General features: G+C 22.4%; 1 protein-coding gene across 1 annotated transcript in view; it reads right to left on the minus strand.

Moving 5' to 3' along the window:
- Window positions 1-17,175, minus strand: part of Nlg3 (Neuroligin 3) — a 93,064-nt gene extending 75,889 nt beyond the window's left edge. The window contains exon 1 of the mRNA XM_011503312.1: window positions 16,768-17,175. Within this exon, the coding sequence (XP_011501614.1) occupies window positions 16,768-17,107 (340 nt within the window). The 5' untranslated portion in view covers window positions 17,108-17,175. The remainder of the gene's footprint in view (window positions 1-16,767) is intronic.
- Between the last annotated feature and the right edge of the window lie 273 nt (window positions 17,176-17,448).

Genomic DNA, 17,448 nt, shown 5'->3' on the forward strand with positions numbered 1-17,448 from the left:
AGTAGAAAATATTGAATAAATCATAATGTTATTTTATAGAAGATTTGAGGATTCGTTTTTTTTTTTTTTGAAATTTCGTTTTTATATGAATTTATTAATATAATGTATTATATAGATTTCCCTATACTTCTTTATATTGAATCTTTTATGATGAAAGTATAAATGTTGTAAGAAGATATATTCTTCTTCTTATTCTATATGTCTTTTTTCTAAATTGCTTGTAATATTTAAACTTGCAGTTCCATATTTTATTGGTAATTGCATGATATATATATATATATATTTTTTTTTTATCATAACTGATGTAATCGAATCATATTTATTAATTTGCTATAATATTTAAACATTATTGCCTTAGAAATCTATATATAAGTACTGTTTTGAGCTTTGTCCTTATTCATTTACTATTAATAATAAATTATACTTTGTAAATGTTTATATTACGCTTATAATACATAATTACGTAATAATAGAATATATTTAATAAAATTAATAAAAACTGTATGGAAGAAATATATATAATGAGAAAATAATTATTAAATACTATAGACACGAAGTTGGGAAGTTGGGCTATATTATAGTAAAAAAGTGATTGGGAAATATCGAATTGTGATTTAAATTTTATCTATTAGTAATAGTAATTCTGTAGGTTTTATAAATAGGCTGTCGTTGTTTTTTTTTTTTTTTTTTTTTTTTTAATGAAACATTTATCAAAGACGATCATGCATATTATTATAAAGAATTTAATATTTTATTTCTTGAATCAAATGTAAATCTAGCAACGCTAGAACATATGTTTACTAACCGCGAAATATCGACATATTAAACTAAGACAAGCATACAAGAAAATAAGAGTTAGAGAGAGAAATGAATTAATATAAAAACATTTTAATCGGTTACATCATGCTTCAGTAGTTACCAAAAAAGTATTAAAAAACTTTTGGCAACTTGCCAGTATATTGTATAACTTCTCGCAAACTTGAATATTTTGAATTCCTATATTCTTCAATATTTTTCTATTTATGAATGCTTTATTTACTATATATTAAAATATTTATTCAATATTTATTAAATATATTGATAAATTAAAAAAAAAATACTTTCTAATACCAATTTTCAACAAATTTGTTGAAATTTCGTAAGCTTATCAAATTAAATTACTTATTTATGAAAAATATTATAGAAATTAATCTATATTGTAAACACTCTGGGCAAAATCTCTTATTTATTAATTAATATATTTTCAATAATACTCGATATATTTTTATGATACTAATGAGGCAGAGTTTATTTAGAAAGTTTACATTCTTATGGATAGTATCGATAGTATTTAAAAATCATGTTATAAACTTATCTCATACTAAATACCAAATCTTCAAGTCATTTTTAGCTACATACTAGTTATATAATATACTAGTAATTATATAATTTTTTAAATCTTTGGGACGGATTTAGAAAGAAATACATTAATTGTTTTTTTTAAATCATTACACAGTAATTTTTATAAAATTTATATAATAATATATTTTTTATTGATGTAAGATGATTGCAAATAAATTTAATGTAATATTGCAATATAATAAGAAAAAGCTCATATATTTGTATTATAAATATATTAATTAAATAGTGCCAATAGGATTTGTTTCATTAATGAATAAGATATTACGTTTTTAATTTCATTATATTTTAAACAATTAATAGTCATCAAACAGCTTAGAGTATATGTATCTTTGTTAAAGATGTCATTTCAATATTAGTAATTTTAAAATTTATAAACACCTATATATTTTACATATATATATATATATATATATATATATATATATATATAATAACAATAATTGATTTTCAAAATGTACTTATTAACTTTTTATTTTACAGCTGTGTCATTCCTGTCTCCATTAATTACTGAGATTTCATACAAAGGAAAAGTTCGGTTCTGCATTCCTTCATTCATTCAAAATTTAACGAAGTGGAAAGTGCATTGGATTATAATTTTTTATGGTTTTACCTTTTGAATATAATAGAAAATTAAAAATAAATATAAATGTGGTTAATATATTATATCTGCTTATTGTTGAATGATAATATGTAAAAATTGAGAAATAAGGAGTTACAGAAACATTTCGTTTCTCAGTTCATTAGAATTTTGCTCGGTTAATTGGCAATTAAGTAAGGATTGTCATTGACTCAAATATATAAATAAATGAGAACAATTGCATATATAAAAATACAAAGTTGAGTGGCACAAATTGACAGCAGAAGATTGTGGGATTTGACGAATCATTTTACAACTCCACATCGGATTAGAATGCATTCCATAATTATATTTATCTGATATTTGCAAAAAAAAAAAAAAAAAACAAAAAAAAAACAAGATGGTATTAATTAGCGACTGCACAAATATAATATTAATTAACAAATGAAACAGATATTCATTTATAGATTAATAATATAATTATTAAATATCAAACGTTCGTTCGCTGTTATTACATAAGGACTTATGATAAATAAAGTTTTGACACAAACATATTATTCTAGAATAGAATAAAAAGTTTTATATTTCATATATAATGATTAAAATTCTTAATGCAAATATTCTATTAAAACTATTCTAACAAGCTTGTAGAATATGTTATTTCATATAATTATTATAATTTTAATATATATTAGTTGTTTTGTTAAATAATGTAAATTAAAATTATAAGCTACAGCATAAATCTTCCTATATCAACTCTTTTCACAGGCATTTTTCTTTTTTGTTCATAATAATTTATATCCTGAAAAAATGGAAATAATAATGTTTTAGAGAATTAAAATAACTTTGAATTTTAAAAATGTGAATAAAAATTTTCTTTTGTAAATTATGTTCGTTGTATTCCGCAATGCCGCTAATGAAAAAAATTCTTATGCGTCGTTTAACATATATAATATAAATATTTTAATTTAAAAAATATACTTTATAATTATTATAAAATTATTTTTTGTTCGACAAGCCATTCTTTCACTTAAATTTCACTTACTAAAGTACGAATTTTTTTCTCGACTTATTAAATATTTCTTAGATAGGAAGGAAGTTGCCAAGAAATAAGCTTGATTTTATAACTACAATGAATAAATATTAATTTAGTTTAATTTAAAATAAATACGATAAAAGAGAAAAATGAAAAATTATTCACTCAGTATATTTCATTGAAAAGATTGGCTTTTGTTTCACGTTTATACAAAATTTAACAAAAATAAATTATTTAAAAAGATAGAGTACGATGGAATTTCTTTTAATAATTTCTCGATATTTTTACCAATATAATATTATAAATACTATTTGCTATTTTATCTGTAACCATTAATAAATTTAATAAATGAAAGTTATTTTTATAATTTTGCTCTTAATTAAATATCTTATATTCAAATATCTCGTAATAAAGAAAATAGTAATAGTGTTCTACTTAAATTCCAAATAAAGTATTTTATAATGAAACATTAATGTTAATTCTAATATTTACTAGTTTTTGTTAAATTTTTAATTATATGAAACAAAATAAAATATATTAAAATAATATACTTATATATAATTTAGGCGAATAAGATATTGTTCCTCGAATACAAGATTTCTGAAGATATTGTTGTTTTTTTTCGCATCCTTTAGTTTATTATATTGGAAGTACGATTTCTTATTTAGGTATTGGATAATTTAAAGCGATTAAAAAAAAAAATCAATAAGATCTTTGTAAAATCGAGGGATTAGATAAAATATTTGAAATATGTAGCTATAATTAAGAACGTCATTGCTCCTACGGGAAACGACGATAATAAGGTGATAAGACGGAATAAGTCTTTAGTTGAAGTAAGGGTTGGCTTTCAATTTAAGAATATATAACAAGAAATGTCTCAAGAATTAAGAAAATGTCTCAAGAACTTTTGCTACTATAACATGGCAAAGTAACGGCGATCTTTTATTAAAACGGGCATGTAACACGAGATTGCATGACGACTAAAGATATTTGAAGTTTTGTAGAATTCTCCGGGTAACCGACATAACCACCATTCTGGCAGATAGAAATGTTGGGGTACGATGTGACCAAATAAATGTCTGTACCATCATTTGACACGTTGAAAGCCGTAGTTTCAGGAAGCTTGCTCGAATAATAATTTAGCTTCATAATTCTGACGAAAGACCGGAAACAAGGATATCTTGGTGACATGGTTTTAGTTGGGAAGTAGACGACAGACTATCAAGAAGGATCGATCTTGATCCTAGTGACATACGATTATTTATAGTCCTCGAGCCTTACCGATAATGCACAATTGGAGCAAAATGACTGGTTAGGAATTACTATGTTGCCAATACAATGCTCAGCGCTATAAAAAAAAAAAAAAAAAATTGAGCGAACTCTCCGTACAATGTGACCGATGAGCCACCACCGGAAGTTAATTTACTAAATGTACTAATTCATTTACTACATTTTTCCACTCTTTCTAATTGAATAGTAATTCGTAGAACCCTTCTATATTGTTTTCATTATATACTTACTTTATAATATTTACTTGGTAAGCTGTACATATAATTTAATTATAGTGTGTAGAAATTAGCCACATATGTATATATATTATTTTAATGTTAAACTAATTTGACTGTGTGTTAGTTTAATTTTTGAATGTCAGTTTTCCAGTTTACGAAATCTGTTTATTTATATAACTGTAATACTTCTGCAGCGGGTTTTCCCACTGACCTCAATGAATCGAACTCGAACCAGGGCGATACATTTACACCAAATATTTAATTTTAATATTATTAAGCATTTTATTCTTCGTAAGTTTAATTTAATTTATCATCGGATGAAATCCATTTGCGAGTGTGGAAATACCATTGGATAGCTTTCTTAGTATGGCTTACATGAAGAGACGAAGGCGAAGATCGACTGATGGTTGTTAATATCTTCAAGTTTGCACTCAAATGCGACTTCTAAAGCCGCGCGTTTGCCTTCCCTTCTATGAAAATTTTCTTATACATAGATCCTTGCTTCCGCTGGCGGCTTGCTCAGGAATTTTAGCCGATACGAAAGTTCTACAAATTGGCAATTTCGATTATCCTACCATTATCGTGGTGCATTGAGCCTGTGTCTGGACATCATCGAAGGAGTTCGAAGTTTACGGTGGATTTTACTTTCATTTGTCAAGTACTTAACACTTATTCGTTCACATTCAAAATCTATCGAAGCCATATTTACCTCAGGCTTATACATTTCTACAATGTATCGGCAGATTATCTCAGATGTTGTGTATACATTAACGCATCACCAAAAATTTGTCAAATTTCATATTCGTAGTCATCTTATGATGACTTATCTATGAATATAAATCCTCAAAATACAAAATGATTTATAAAAAATATAAAATTGTGTTTTATGGTTGAGAAGATTTTGATGATATATTTACTAAAATATGTATGAGTATGTATTTGTATGCAGGCGTAAGTATTATCAACATAGATATTCAGGAAAAATTAATAATTAATTTATTTTTATTAATTTGGTTAAAAAAAAAAATTATGATACATTTGATTTAGTGATATTAAATTATCTTTAAAGAAAAGTATTTCACTTTATATAATTTAGTATCAATATTTTCATTACTATACTAATATATTTAATAAAATTCACATAGATGAATAAAAGCAATTGAAAAAAAAACGATAAAAATATGAAAAAAAGAGAAAAAGAAATAAGAAAACGTACTCAAATATACATTCAAAAACCAACAGAATTGTTCATTTAATTATTTATTATTAATAACTTTATAGAACGTTATTATTCATATTTTTCTTTCTTTCTTTATGTACTTGTTTTATTTAGGGTTTATTTGGTACATAAATCATACGTATGTGTACATAGAGCAATGCAAATACATCGTATTATAACGTATATGTAGATGTGGAAAAAATTATTTTAGTACAGAATTCGAAATGAGTATATTAAATGAATAAATATCGTGAATAGGCGTGACGAACAATGTTTAATGAAAATAAATTATAATGTAAATGTATAAATATATTCTTTTCTGGATATCCTCTCGCTTCTTGTTATGAATTTAATCTACATTATTTTAGAAATCGATTTAAATTTAGATTTAATTAAAAATGTTTAATTAAAAATTTAATTAAAAATATTTAATTATATATTATATATATATATATATATAAATAATAATAAAATTAAAAATAATAAAACAAAAAAAAACAAAAAATAAAAAAAAAATTTAATTAAAAATTTAAAATAAAACGTGGATAGATTTTGTACATGAAACATAAAAACATTTTATTACACATAGATATTCATAATTGTTCCGTTGCTTTAATTTTTTTTCAACATAATAAACGTTTCAATACATATTTGTAAAAAATAACATTAAAATGATAATAATATTATTTTATAAGTTTAATACTAAAATATATTTACAATTTTAACTAATTTTTTAAACTATTAATATCATCTGAAAATGTTTTGTATTTAAATTTTATGTAGTTTCGTCGATATATTCATCGATCAATTTTCAACTTTTTAATCATTTTTAATTTAATATTTCTACACTATTGTTCGTCAATTAAAGTATTTATTGAAAATTAGAATATAATTGATAATAAGGGTACAATATTAAAAAAAAATATTAATATTAAAAATATATATATTCTGTTAGGAAATTTTAGAAACAAGTTAAAGTCCTGAAAATTAAAATTGGACAAGTGTACTGATAATTTTTTAAAATATTCGATAAGTAATATTTGATAAGTTCATAATAATGAATTAGCATCGAATAATCTAAAGTATAAATATATCTGTAAATGAAAATATATCAATGCAGTGATAAGTGATAAATAATGTTTTCTTGTTCAATTATTGATCGAATTTGACATAATTGACATAATATAATTTGCAATATTATATTATTTAAATGTAAATAATACGTTTCCCAAATATTATTCATATTATAATTAAATTTTCATCTCGGCCAAAGCTTCTGAACATAGCTTGACATTGAGAGAGAGAGAGAGAGAGAGAGAGAGAGAGAGAGAGAGAGAGCAACTAAAATCATTCGATAGTCCAATAATGGAAGCCGACCGACCAACAATCGACACCGAAGTTAAGAAGTAATTACATTATGCATTATATGAAATTTATAAACCACGTGCACTGCATTATTAATTATTGGATATATATTGTATATAATAACGAGTAAACAACTAAAGAATTAATATTTTATAATAATCTCCTACTGACATATACTAATAATATAATTTTCTTAATATAATATTATATTATATTATTACATTTAAATCAATTAATTAAATAAATTAAATAAATAAATATATTTCTATACTATATTCTATATATATATATATATATATATATATATATAATATAATATATATATTATAATATAACATTATATTAATTTTTAATTGTAAATAATATTAAATTTTTATATTGTTAACTACAGTTTTCATATTGTTATATAAATTCAATAAAAATCAAAAGTTGTTTTGCAAACTATCAAATACAATATTATAGTGGCTTCAAAAATTATAAAAAATGAAGAATATTAAGAATGAGTAAGAATGGAATAAGAAAAAAGATTTTTTGAAGGCCGATAGATTTTTCGAATGCATTGCTTTAAGATATATAAGACATGTGAAACTATATCTCACTAGTTCAATATTAAAAAAAATATTATTAGGAGGTAGAAAACCAAATCAAACGATAGAGGAGTTAAAATAGTACAGAATGAGAGAGTCAGTGAGGGAAGAGAGAGAGAGAGAGAGAGAGAGAGAAACAGTTAGGATAGTTTTCCCAAGAACTAAGCAAATGAAATTTGCTTTTTTCTTTTTAAGTCTCATAACGGTAATTTACTGATGCAGTATACGATTAAAGAAAATCTAGAGTAAAAGTTTAATATATAGTTTAGTTAATTTAGCTTATCGTTGTTATTTTCATTCGTTTATAATTAGATACGATATAAACGCTATATATTAAATAGAAATCTGATAAATAAGCCAAAATTTGTTTTAATGTGAGTTTATGGTCATACATAGATTTTTATAGAAAATTATTTATTGTACATAATCAAAGTGAAAGAAAAAGTCCTCACAAAAGTAAAATTCGAATACGAAAAATATTTATTTGTAACTACTAATACTTTATATCATTATGGATTTATTTACTTTTGAATGCGAAATCATGAAAAAAAAAAAAAAAAATACTAAATAAAATGTAACTTTATTCATCAAAGTGAATAAATTTTTTTTGTAATTGTATTTTAATAGAGTTAATATATTTTTATAAACATTTAAATTTTTTATATTAATTTCATAAATGAATGTAAAAACTATATTAGTTGTATTCTTTCTATAATAAATCGTACAATTTCATCATTGTTACTTTTCATATTTAAAAATTAAAATGATATGAACTGTGCATTGACCAAAATTTAATGATATACCATTTATTGAGATATACAAATAAAAAATTCATTATATATGTATATTAAATTCTACAATGAATTCCCCTTTACTAAATACAGTTTATTACAATTAATCGAAAAATCTGAAACATAGTGTCAATTAAACTTCACTTAAACAATAAATTCCGTTTGATTAAAAAAAAAATTTGTTACAATTTGTTAATTTTATAAAAGAAAGTTATTATATATTTTTTACTTTGAAAGTAATTATTTCTATATTGATTACTTTTTTTAGAAAAAAATTTGATTGATAATTTATTTGTCATTGTAGTTTTCAAAAAAACTAAAATTATGTTCAATATTAATTATACTTTTTATATTCAAAATGCAATTTCATTAGCGAAACAAGTAGTACATTTTTACCAAAATAAATAGAATAAACTAATTTTTATTTATCTATATATGTGAATATGTACACTTAACCCCTATAAATATACTGGTAATAATGATAATTTGAGGTCTTATTTATTTTGTTAAAATAGTAATCTGGAATAGTCATCACACGTACGTATAAATCATATTAATCAGTTATAAAAACATTAGCAAGATGTTTTCAAATAGTTTCATTGTTAAAGCTACATTTCAAAATAAAAAAAGTATAAAGAATGAATCGTTATTAGTTTACTCAATTTAGTAGCATTAATAGATATTTTATCTTTTAAAATTTTTATAAATATTTCATTTTCTAATTAACTAGGTAAATGTATTCGTATTCAATATTACTTTTTTTATTTTGAAATGAAGACTATTTAAAATAGCTTAACAGATCGAGAAAATGAATTCGTTATGAAGAAAAATAGTCAAATATATTATGTTATATCCCTGTATGTATATTATATTTCTTGCAAGTGTTAAAATAAATTAAAAGTTAAAAAAAAGTGTCAAAAATATAATTCTAATAATACTAATGCATTTCGATTGTTTCGTTACCTTGATGAAAAACTATGAAAGTGAATTTTAATAAAAGAAAAAATTTTTAAAAAATGCGAGAGAAAAGTTAGTAAAATCTACTCAACTGTTCGAACAAAATTTTCAGCCTGAAAACTATACTTAAAACATCTTATATCTAAGGTATATACGTAAAATATAATAATAATAATAATAATAATAATAATGTGTATGTATCTGTATTCTCCTCTCATTTATTCGCTTTATGCATACTTTGAATATTATGAGATCAACGTAATTTCTTTTATGAATATGTTACGATGAATTTTCTGCAAATTTATGGAAAATTTTCATCAATTGAAATACAAAAAGTAATTTAGAAAAATTTTATCATATAAGCTGGATCGAATAATGATTGCAGAACAATAAACAAAAGATATATTAAATTAAAAGTTCAATTTATTAATAAAAAGTACTTATAAAATATTATAATTAATAAAAAAAATTTTTAGCATGAATTCACAAGAAAATTATTATTATCGAACAAAGTGATAATATATATATATATATATTATGTTAATAATACCGATATTAATTTATAAAAAAAAATACTTAACACTGATAGTATTATATTATGTAACTGCCTAATTTTTTAATAAACGATAATGTAAAATTCTAATAATAATTCAAATAATGCTCACTGTCAACGGTACGGTTATGATTTCGAACTTTTCTATCGAATTTCAATGAAATAAACTCTATGTAATAGATTATTATATCCTCAGTTTGATATAGATTAAAATAAAAAAATTAATAATTTAATAATAACAGATACGTGTAGCGTGACGCAAGAAATATGTATTCATAATAGTAAATGTGTACAAAGAAGTTGAAGCTAATAATATAAAACAAACACAATAGTTATATATTTTCAGTAGAATTATTCAGTGCCACTTTTAGAGTGGCAAAATTATCACTTTCTCGTCGATGATAACTTCTTGGAATTGTCGCAGTGGTTATCGAAAAGAGAAAAAACAATGGCGCTTAAGGAATAACGCCAAAGTGATATTTCTCGAGTTCTTTTTTGGCTTTCACATTTTTACGCTTCAACTTTAACGTAGAGAAAAATTATTTACATTTCTGATATTCTCCCAGGTCAATAGATGAATTTTTACTTCCCGAGTACACACATTTCAAATAATAACTCAACCAACGTCTATGACATTGTTTGTCAACTCGACTTTCCGGTTGAAACAAAGACTCCATGAAATCGACATTAATTCGACTATTTGAATATAAAATACTATTTTATAGTGAGACATCGGCCTTGATCAATAAATTCTTTTCTCTCGCGTATTTATATGCTTATGTTTGCCTGCGCATCTACGTTTCTACATTAGAATTTTTAACTTGTTTACTTGTATAATTCTTATAAAAATATATAAATGTTCTGGTAGACTTTATGCAATTGACGTACACATAAATACGTATTCAGTTATGAGCAATCGGTGTAATTAAAATTACCGACGAATTAATATTTCATTATTAATTTTTTTATTTAACAATTTTCATATTAACATTTTTTTCTAATTTATATTTTATCACGATTAAAAGTTTATCATCAATTAGAATCAATGCGCACATTCATCAATAGGAGTAAAATAATTTCCAGTGATTTTTTTCTGTAGAGAGTATATTTATAATACATATGATTTATAAATAGTAAGGTAATAAATTCTACAAAATTATAATTGTTGGCGGTAGATTTTAGTGGATCAAAGAATTTTTTATACACGAGGACAGATAATTACTTACATAAATCTCAGATAAATACATTTATCGTTGATAATAGAAAAACTTAATGTTCAAAAGCTTTGATCCTATGAAATGTAAATTGACAAAAGTATTGGAATTATATAAATATTTATACTTTTCAAATCACTCTAATACATAATAATATGGAAAATCTAATTCACGCAATTTTTAATTATTATTTAAATAAGTTCATTATTAATTTATCAAATTCATATTTCGTATAAATTTTTATTTACTATCATTTTACATTAAGAAAATTCCCATTAAGAAAATATTATGGTTCTTAATATCAGGAAAAATAAAAATACTTTACTCTTCTCAATAGAAGATAAAGAAACTTGTTGGTATTTCTGAATTTAATCACGTTAAACGAATAAATTGATTTGCAATTAGATATCTTGTACATAATTCATTGATTTTCTGAATTTCTTTGATTATTTTTCAAATTGTTAGAAATTTTCTAATTGATCATATCAGATCCCTTATCATGCAGAATCTAATGTCTTGTATTTTTCTTCATTCATATTGCCTACTATCAATGATCGCAGTCTTTTGATCCGACAAATCTAAAGTCTTAGTACTGTATTTGCAAGGCAATTGATCTTTTTATTCTCTTACTTTAAAGATATATGGAATTTTTTCGGTTTATAAATTGCACATAATATTTTAACGACCATAAGTCCGTCGTATAGAATTATTAATGAGTCGGACACAATCTGAAATTATAAATCTAATTGAATTAATGTTTTGAAAACCAAAAATAAATATTTCGAATATATTTTACAATATTCACACTTATTTGAAAATATTACGATATTGCTGAAAATTAAAAATTCTATCGAGATACCGTTTAATATTTATAATTATTTTTTTAATTACGTATTTTAATTACGTAGCTTAAATGCTTACAAATTAAACGAGAACAAAATTTTATATTTAATTTGAAATTTTAAAACGGCAATTCTCTACTACACCTATTGTACAATTATGATAGTTATGTGTTTACTTTTTTATTGTTTCAAATTTCTTTAATAATCAGGAATACATTCAAAACACTTAACAATCACTTATATATTATTTATGTACATAATTAAATACAAAGTAAAGTTTAAAATTCATTTATGAAAAATTTATTTACACTTAAATGTTACTTTTAAACTTTGAACAATCTGATATTAATTCCATAAAGTAAGATTTTTTTTTCCGTAATTAAGATATTAAAATTTTACATTAAAATAATTCTTGTAATGAATAATGTTAAAATTAGAATTCCATCACTTATTTTATATTTTTTATATCGCATTAAGTTTTCAATTAATCATAAGTAGTTAATTTTTCTTAAGAAATTTACCTTAATTATTGATAAAATTTTATTTTCTTTTATTCATGTATTCAAAGAAGTTTCTTATATACAAGATATTAATTCTTTATTTGAATTTATATAAAATAATTCGAATTTAACTTAACGTATGTACAATAAATGTAAGAAAAATATTATTATTTATAAACTGTTTTTATAGAAATAAATTACGCAATCAACAATAACATGAATGAAGATTATAATAAATAATACTGAAAATATTTACATTGCAAAATAGTTTGCGTTTAACGTGCAATCCCAATAAAATATGTGTTTAAGTTCAAAGTTATTTTAATAATAATAGTTATAACAAGCTTATAAACTTAAAAAAATAACTACTAATATGTGAAAGGATATATCATTTTCTTTATAGCTCTGAAAAATATTTGTAGCCAATTTAATTTCCGTTTTATTTTCAAAACAAAAAGAAAAGTATTTTACATATTTATTGGATTTGAATAAATATTTATATGAAATATCAAATCGGAAGTTAAAAAATAAGTAATTTTCTTCATATTTTTGCAATGAAATTTTATGAATAATAAATTAGTCACTAATTAGTCGGAAACGAAGAATAATTGTCACTAATATGAGTTTGGTGGGTAAAAAAGTTTTTAACGTTATGTGGTTTAAAACAGATTATCATTGTAAATAAAATGATTCAATTAGTTAAATTTAAGGATTATAGAAATAAAACTACAGTTTATTTTAGAAATTTACGATAAAATTGATCTTATTATTTATTCTTTGTTTAATTAAGAATAATATATTATATATATATATATATATATATATAATTACATGTTATTTCGAAAGTAACTAGAAAATTATAATAAAATAATACATAATGATTATGTAAATTAATATATTTATATAAAAATTAAGAGAATGTATAAGAACAATTAATTATTGTGATTGACAATTTTTTTAATATATAATTCTATGTTATATGTTTTATAATATTATTTTAAAATTTTCATGTATGATGTATTAAATATCATGAGCCCAAGACATGCACGTAATGTATTCTAAAAATAAAACCATAATTTATTTTAAAGCAGTTTATCTTAATATAAATAGTATTTATAGATAATTATTGGATGTGGTGTAAAATTTTAATACACCTATTATTAGGAAAAAGATATTTTCTTAATGGGAATAGAATTATTTTAATTAATATTTTCATTGTAGATGTACTTAATTGTTTTCCAGATAGTATAAATTCAAATTGTATAACGATGTAGAGCGATAATATAGAATTACAAGAATCCTTTATTATTTGTATAGAAAACTTAAATTTGTAGAAAATTAGAAAATGCTTAATGACTCCTCCGAATCTAAAAGAAATTTAAAATAAGAACAGGTAAAGGAAAATAAAAAAAAATACATATTGTTATACGAACTTGAGGAAGTTACATAAAAGGAAAGAACTATTTATTGAATTTGTACGCAAGAAATCAAATTAAGTAATTGTAGAAACTACAGATCAGACGTAAATTTTCCTCTTTCACTAAATTTTTTCGCTGTTGAACTTTCTATGTCTCTCTCCCTCTCTCTCTCACTCTATCTCTCTCTCTCTCTCTTCTCTCTCTCTCTATCACCTTCTGTATCTATCTATCTTTTTTTTTAAACAGAAGTCTTGTTGCCATGGGACAAAAGCACAAAAGTATAATATGCAAGCGAATACAATTTTCAACTTTAAATTGTGTGACTAATATAAACCATTTGAAGTAAAAGATTTTAAAATTACTTTAGTTCAAGCACGTACATTCAATAAATAAAAAGTTAATCAATAGATAAATAATTCTTAATTTTATTTAATATTATGAAAAAATTTACTAACGTAATTTTCCTAAACCAAAAGTATTAACATATTGTTCATATATGGTTGAATATCATTAAAATTAAAAATTTTATTATTGTCATTATAAATATTATAATTGGCAACTGATGAATATTATTTGTGTATGCAAAATATTTTTATTATTTTTATTTCATTAAATTTTTCTCAACTTTTAAAGATACATAAAAATAATATAATTATAATATTAATATAATATAATTATAATATATATAATATATATAATATACATATAATGTATGTAATGTATACAATCTATATATATATATATATATATATATATATAATATAATTATAATTATAATAATATAATTTATAATGATATTTTCATTTCAATTATTATTATATGATTAGCGTATAAAAGGATGCTATTATAATGATATTAAATAATATAAAAATGAGTGAAGTAATAACTTTGCTGTTTATATATTTCTATATGTTTATTAGTATTCTTCACAATAAAAATAATTTTACTATTTTTAATGTAAGCAAATTATTCAAGTTAAAGAAAAAAGAAAGGAATAGGGTCAGTAAGTGAAAGAGATTGAGAAAATGGAACGAATAGTAAACTGTTCAATCGTTATGTCGAACTTGTTTATTAACAGATATAGTTAAAAGATAATATTAATTATAATTTAATATAATTAAATTATTTTAAAAGATAATCTATTATTATATTGTTTGGGAATGTGAATTTACTTATTTGAAAATTTTCATTATTATTTATTTCATTTTCTAAAGTCGTTATTATTTTACAAGAATTGAAGCTAAAAACATTTTTCTATCTATTTATTATATATTTTTCTATGTATCCAATAAATAACTTACTGTATTATTTAAGCCTTTTGATTTTGTTATTTATCCAAATTTCTTAGTTCGGATAAATAAAAGTATTATTTAAGGTTATTTTTGTTATAGACGAACAAAATTATAGTTTTGTGTAGACGAAACATTTAAAACTCAACTGACTAAACATTTTCTATGCCTTTGCTTGGGTTCATTAATCATAAAATGAATTACTACGTAAAAACTATGTTTTACGAGACATATAATAAATTTATATAGTAATAAATTTAAAAATTGAGATAATAGTAAGAATTTACTATTTTATTTTATAACATTGTTGAATGAAATGTATTAAACATAATTTAAGGTTTGGTTCGAAGGTAAATATTACGGTAAATATATAAATATTTGCATTTTATAAGTAATGAAAAATAATTTTTTCTACAAATATTTTAATGAAAATCTACAATTTCATATATTATTTTATTTACTTTTATACAATATGCTTGACATTGATTTTAAAATATATTTATAATAAAAAATTGATTACATTATTTATTGAATTATTTTGTAATATCATTTTATTATCAGATTTTTTTATTTGCTTATGTCGGTAAAAATAATTCATATTTTGTATAATATTATTAAAATTATATTTAATGTAATATTTAGTATAACGTATAAATTTTTATTTTAAAGGTGTTAATTATATAATTAATAACAATAAATACATATTTAAATTAGTATTTATTAAAGTTTACAATAATAAAATATATGAATAAATTAGATTTTATTTACCGTTCCTTAAAAGGATTACCGAATTATCGATAATCGAGTTTCAAAATTAGAACTGAAGTAAACTGTTTAAAATATAAAACTGTGTTAAAAATAACTAAGTAATAACGAATATTCATAAAGTTTTATATAAATATATACAAATTAGAATCTTATAATGATGATATATATATATATATATATATATATATATATATATATATATTTCTAGTTCATCAATCTTTATCAAGAAATTAATACTAATTATATTTGAAAATAATTCAATAATCGAAGGTGGCTACATTTAAACAAGATTATAAAAGTATTTTATAAAAAGCAAAGAAATAAAGTTAAATAAAGTTCAACAAAATCATCCATAAAAATATGTGGTAAATATATTATAAATATTTGTAAATTATATTCAATTTATTATTTACTTTCATATTAATACTTTATTAAAGAAAAACTTTAGATATATCGTCTGAATAAAAATATTAACAATCATTTTCATTGAGGAAATATTTATTGTACCAATTTACCATTTATAATATATTTAACTACAATTTTTACAATATTTAATACATTTTTAGACAAGTAAAAAAGTACGAATGTAGTATAAAAAAAAAAAAAAAAGAAAAAAAAAGAAAAAAAAAAGAAAAAAAAAGAAAAAAAAGAGAAAAAAAAGAAGAAAAAAAAGAAGAAAAAAAGAAAAAACCCACTGCACCTAAAATAATCAAAGGAGGTAATAAATAATGTTCCAACTTACCTTGAACGGGAGCGTAAATATTGAGGTACAGACAGTCCTCGCTCTGATTTTTCAAATAAGGCAACAGTCTTGTAAGGTAATCAAGTCTGCCTTTAGACATCTTGTCAGTCAATAGTGGTAATTTTTGTGGACATACGGGGCCGAACTTATCCGCTACTCTCACACCATGCCAGCGAGCGGAACTCACGGGTGGCATGAATCTTAGACTTCCGATTGGCGGCGAAGCATAGGGTACCCCACGATATACCTCGACGCTCTCTAGGCTACGACCTAAGGATACTATCACTCCAGACAATTCACCGTATTGTGTTTTAACCACCCTCGAACTTAGTTCAGCCATGCTCTGGCTCAGTAGTAGTATTAGCCAGGCGAGAAGTTGTTGCGCTGCAGGTGAAAGTGAATTTTGCTGTCGTCCCATTGCCCCTCCTTGGATAAATGACGAGCGTGAATAAATTTTGCTAAGACTAAAGACGATTCAACCGCCATTTACATACGTGCTTTCCTCACTACCATCTCCACATTCTACCTACATTGATTACTTTTAACTCAACTATTGCTTATATAATTTTAATCATTTTAACTGTCGAGTAGCCAGACAGTATCTCTTATTTGGAAAAACAAATGCTCCACTCCCATTAAAAAAGTAATTTTTTAACAAAATCATGATAGACACATTGTATT

Source organism: Ceratosolen solmsi, unplaced genomic scaffold (genome assembly GCF_000503995.2).
Source record: "Ceratosolen solmsi marchali unplaced genomic scaffold, CerSol_1.0 scaffold63, whole genome shotgun sequence".
In the NCBI taxonomy this organism is placed as follows: Eukaryota; Metazoa; Arthropoda; class Insecta; order Hymenoptera; family Agaonidae; genus Ceratosolen; species Ceratosolen solmsi.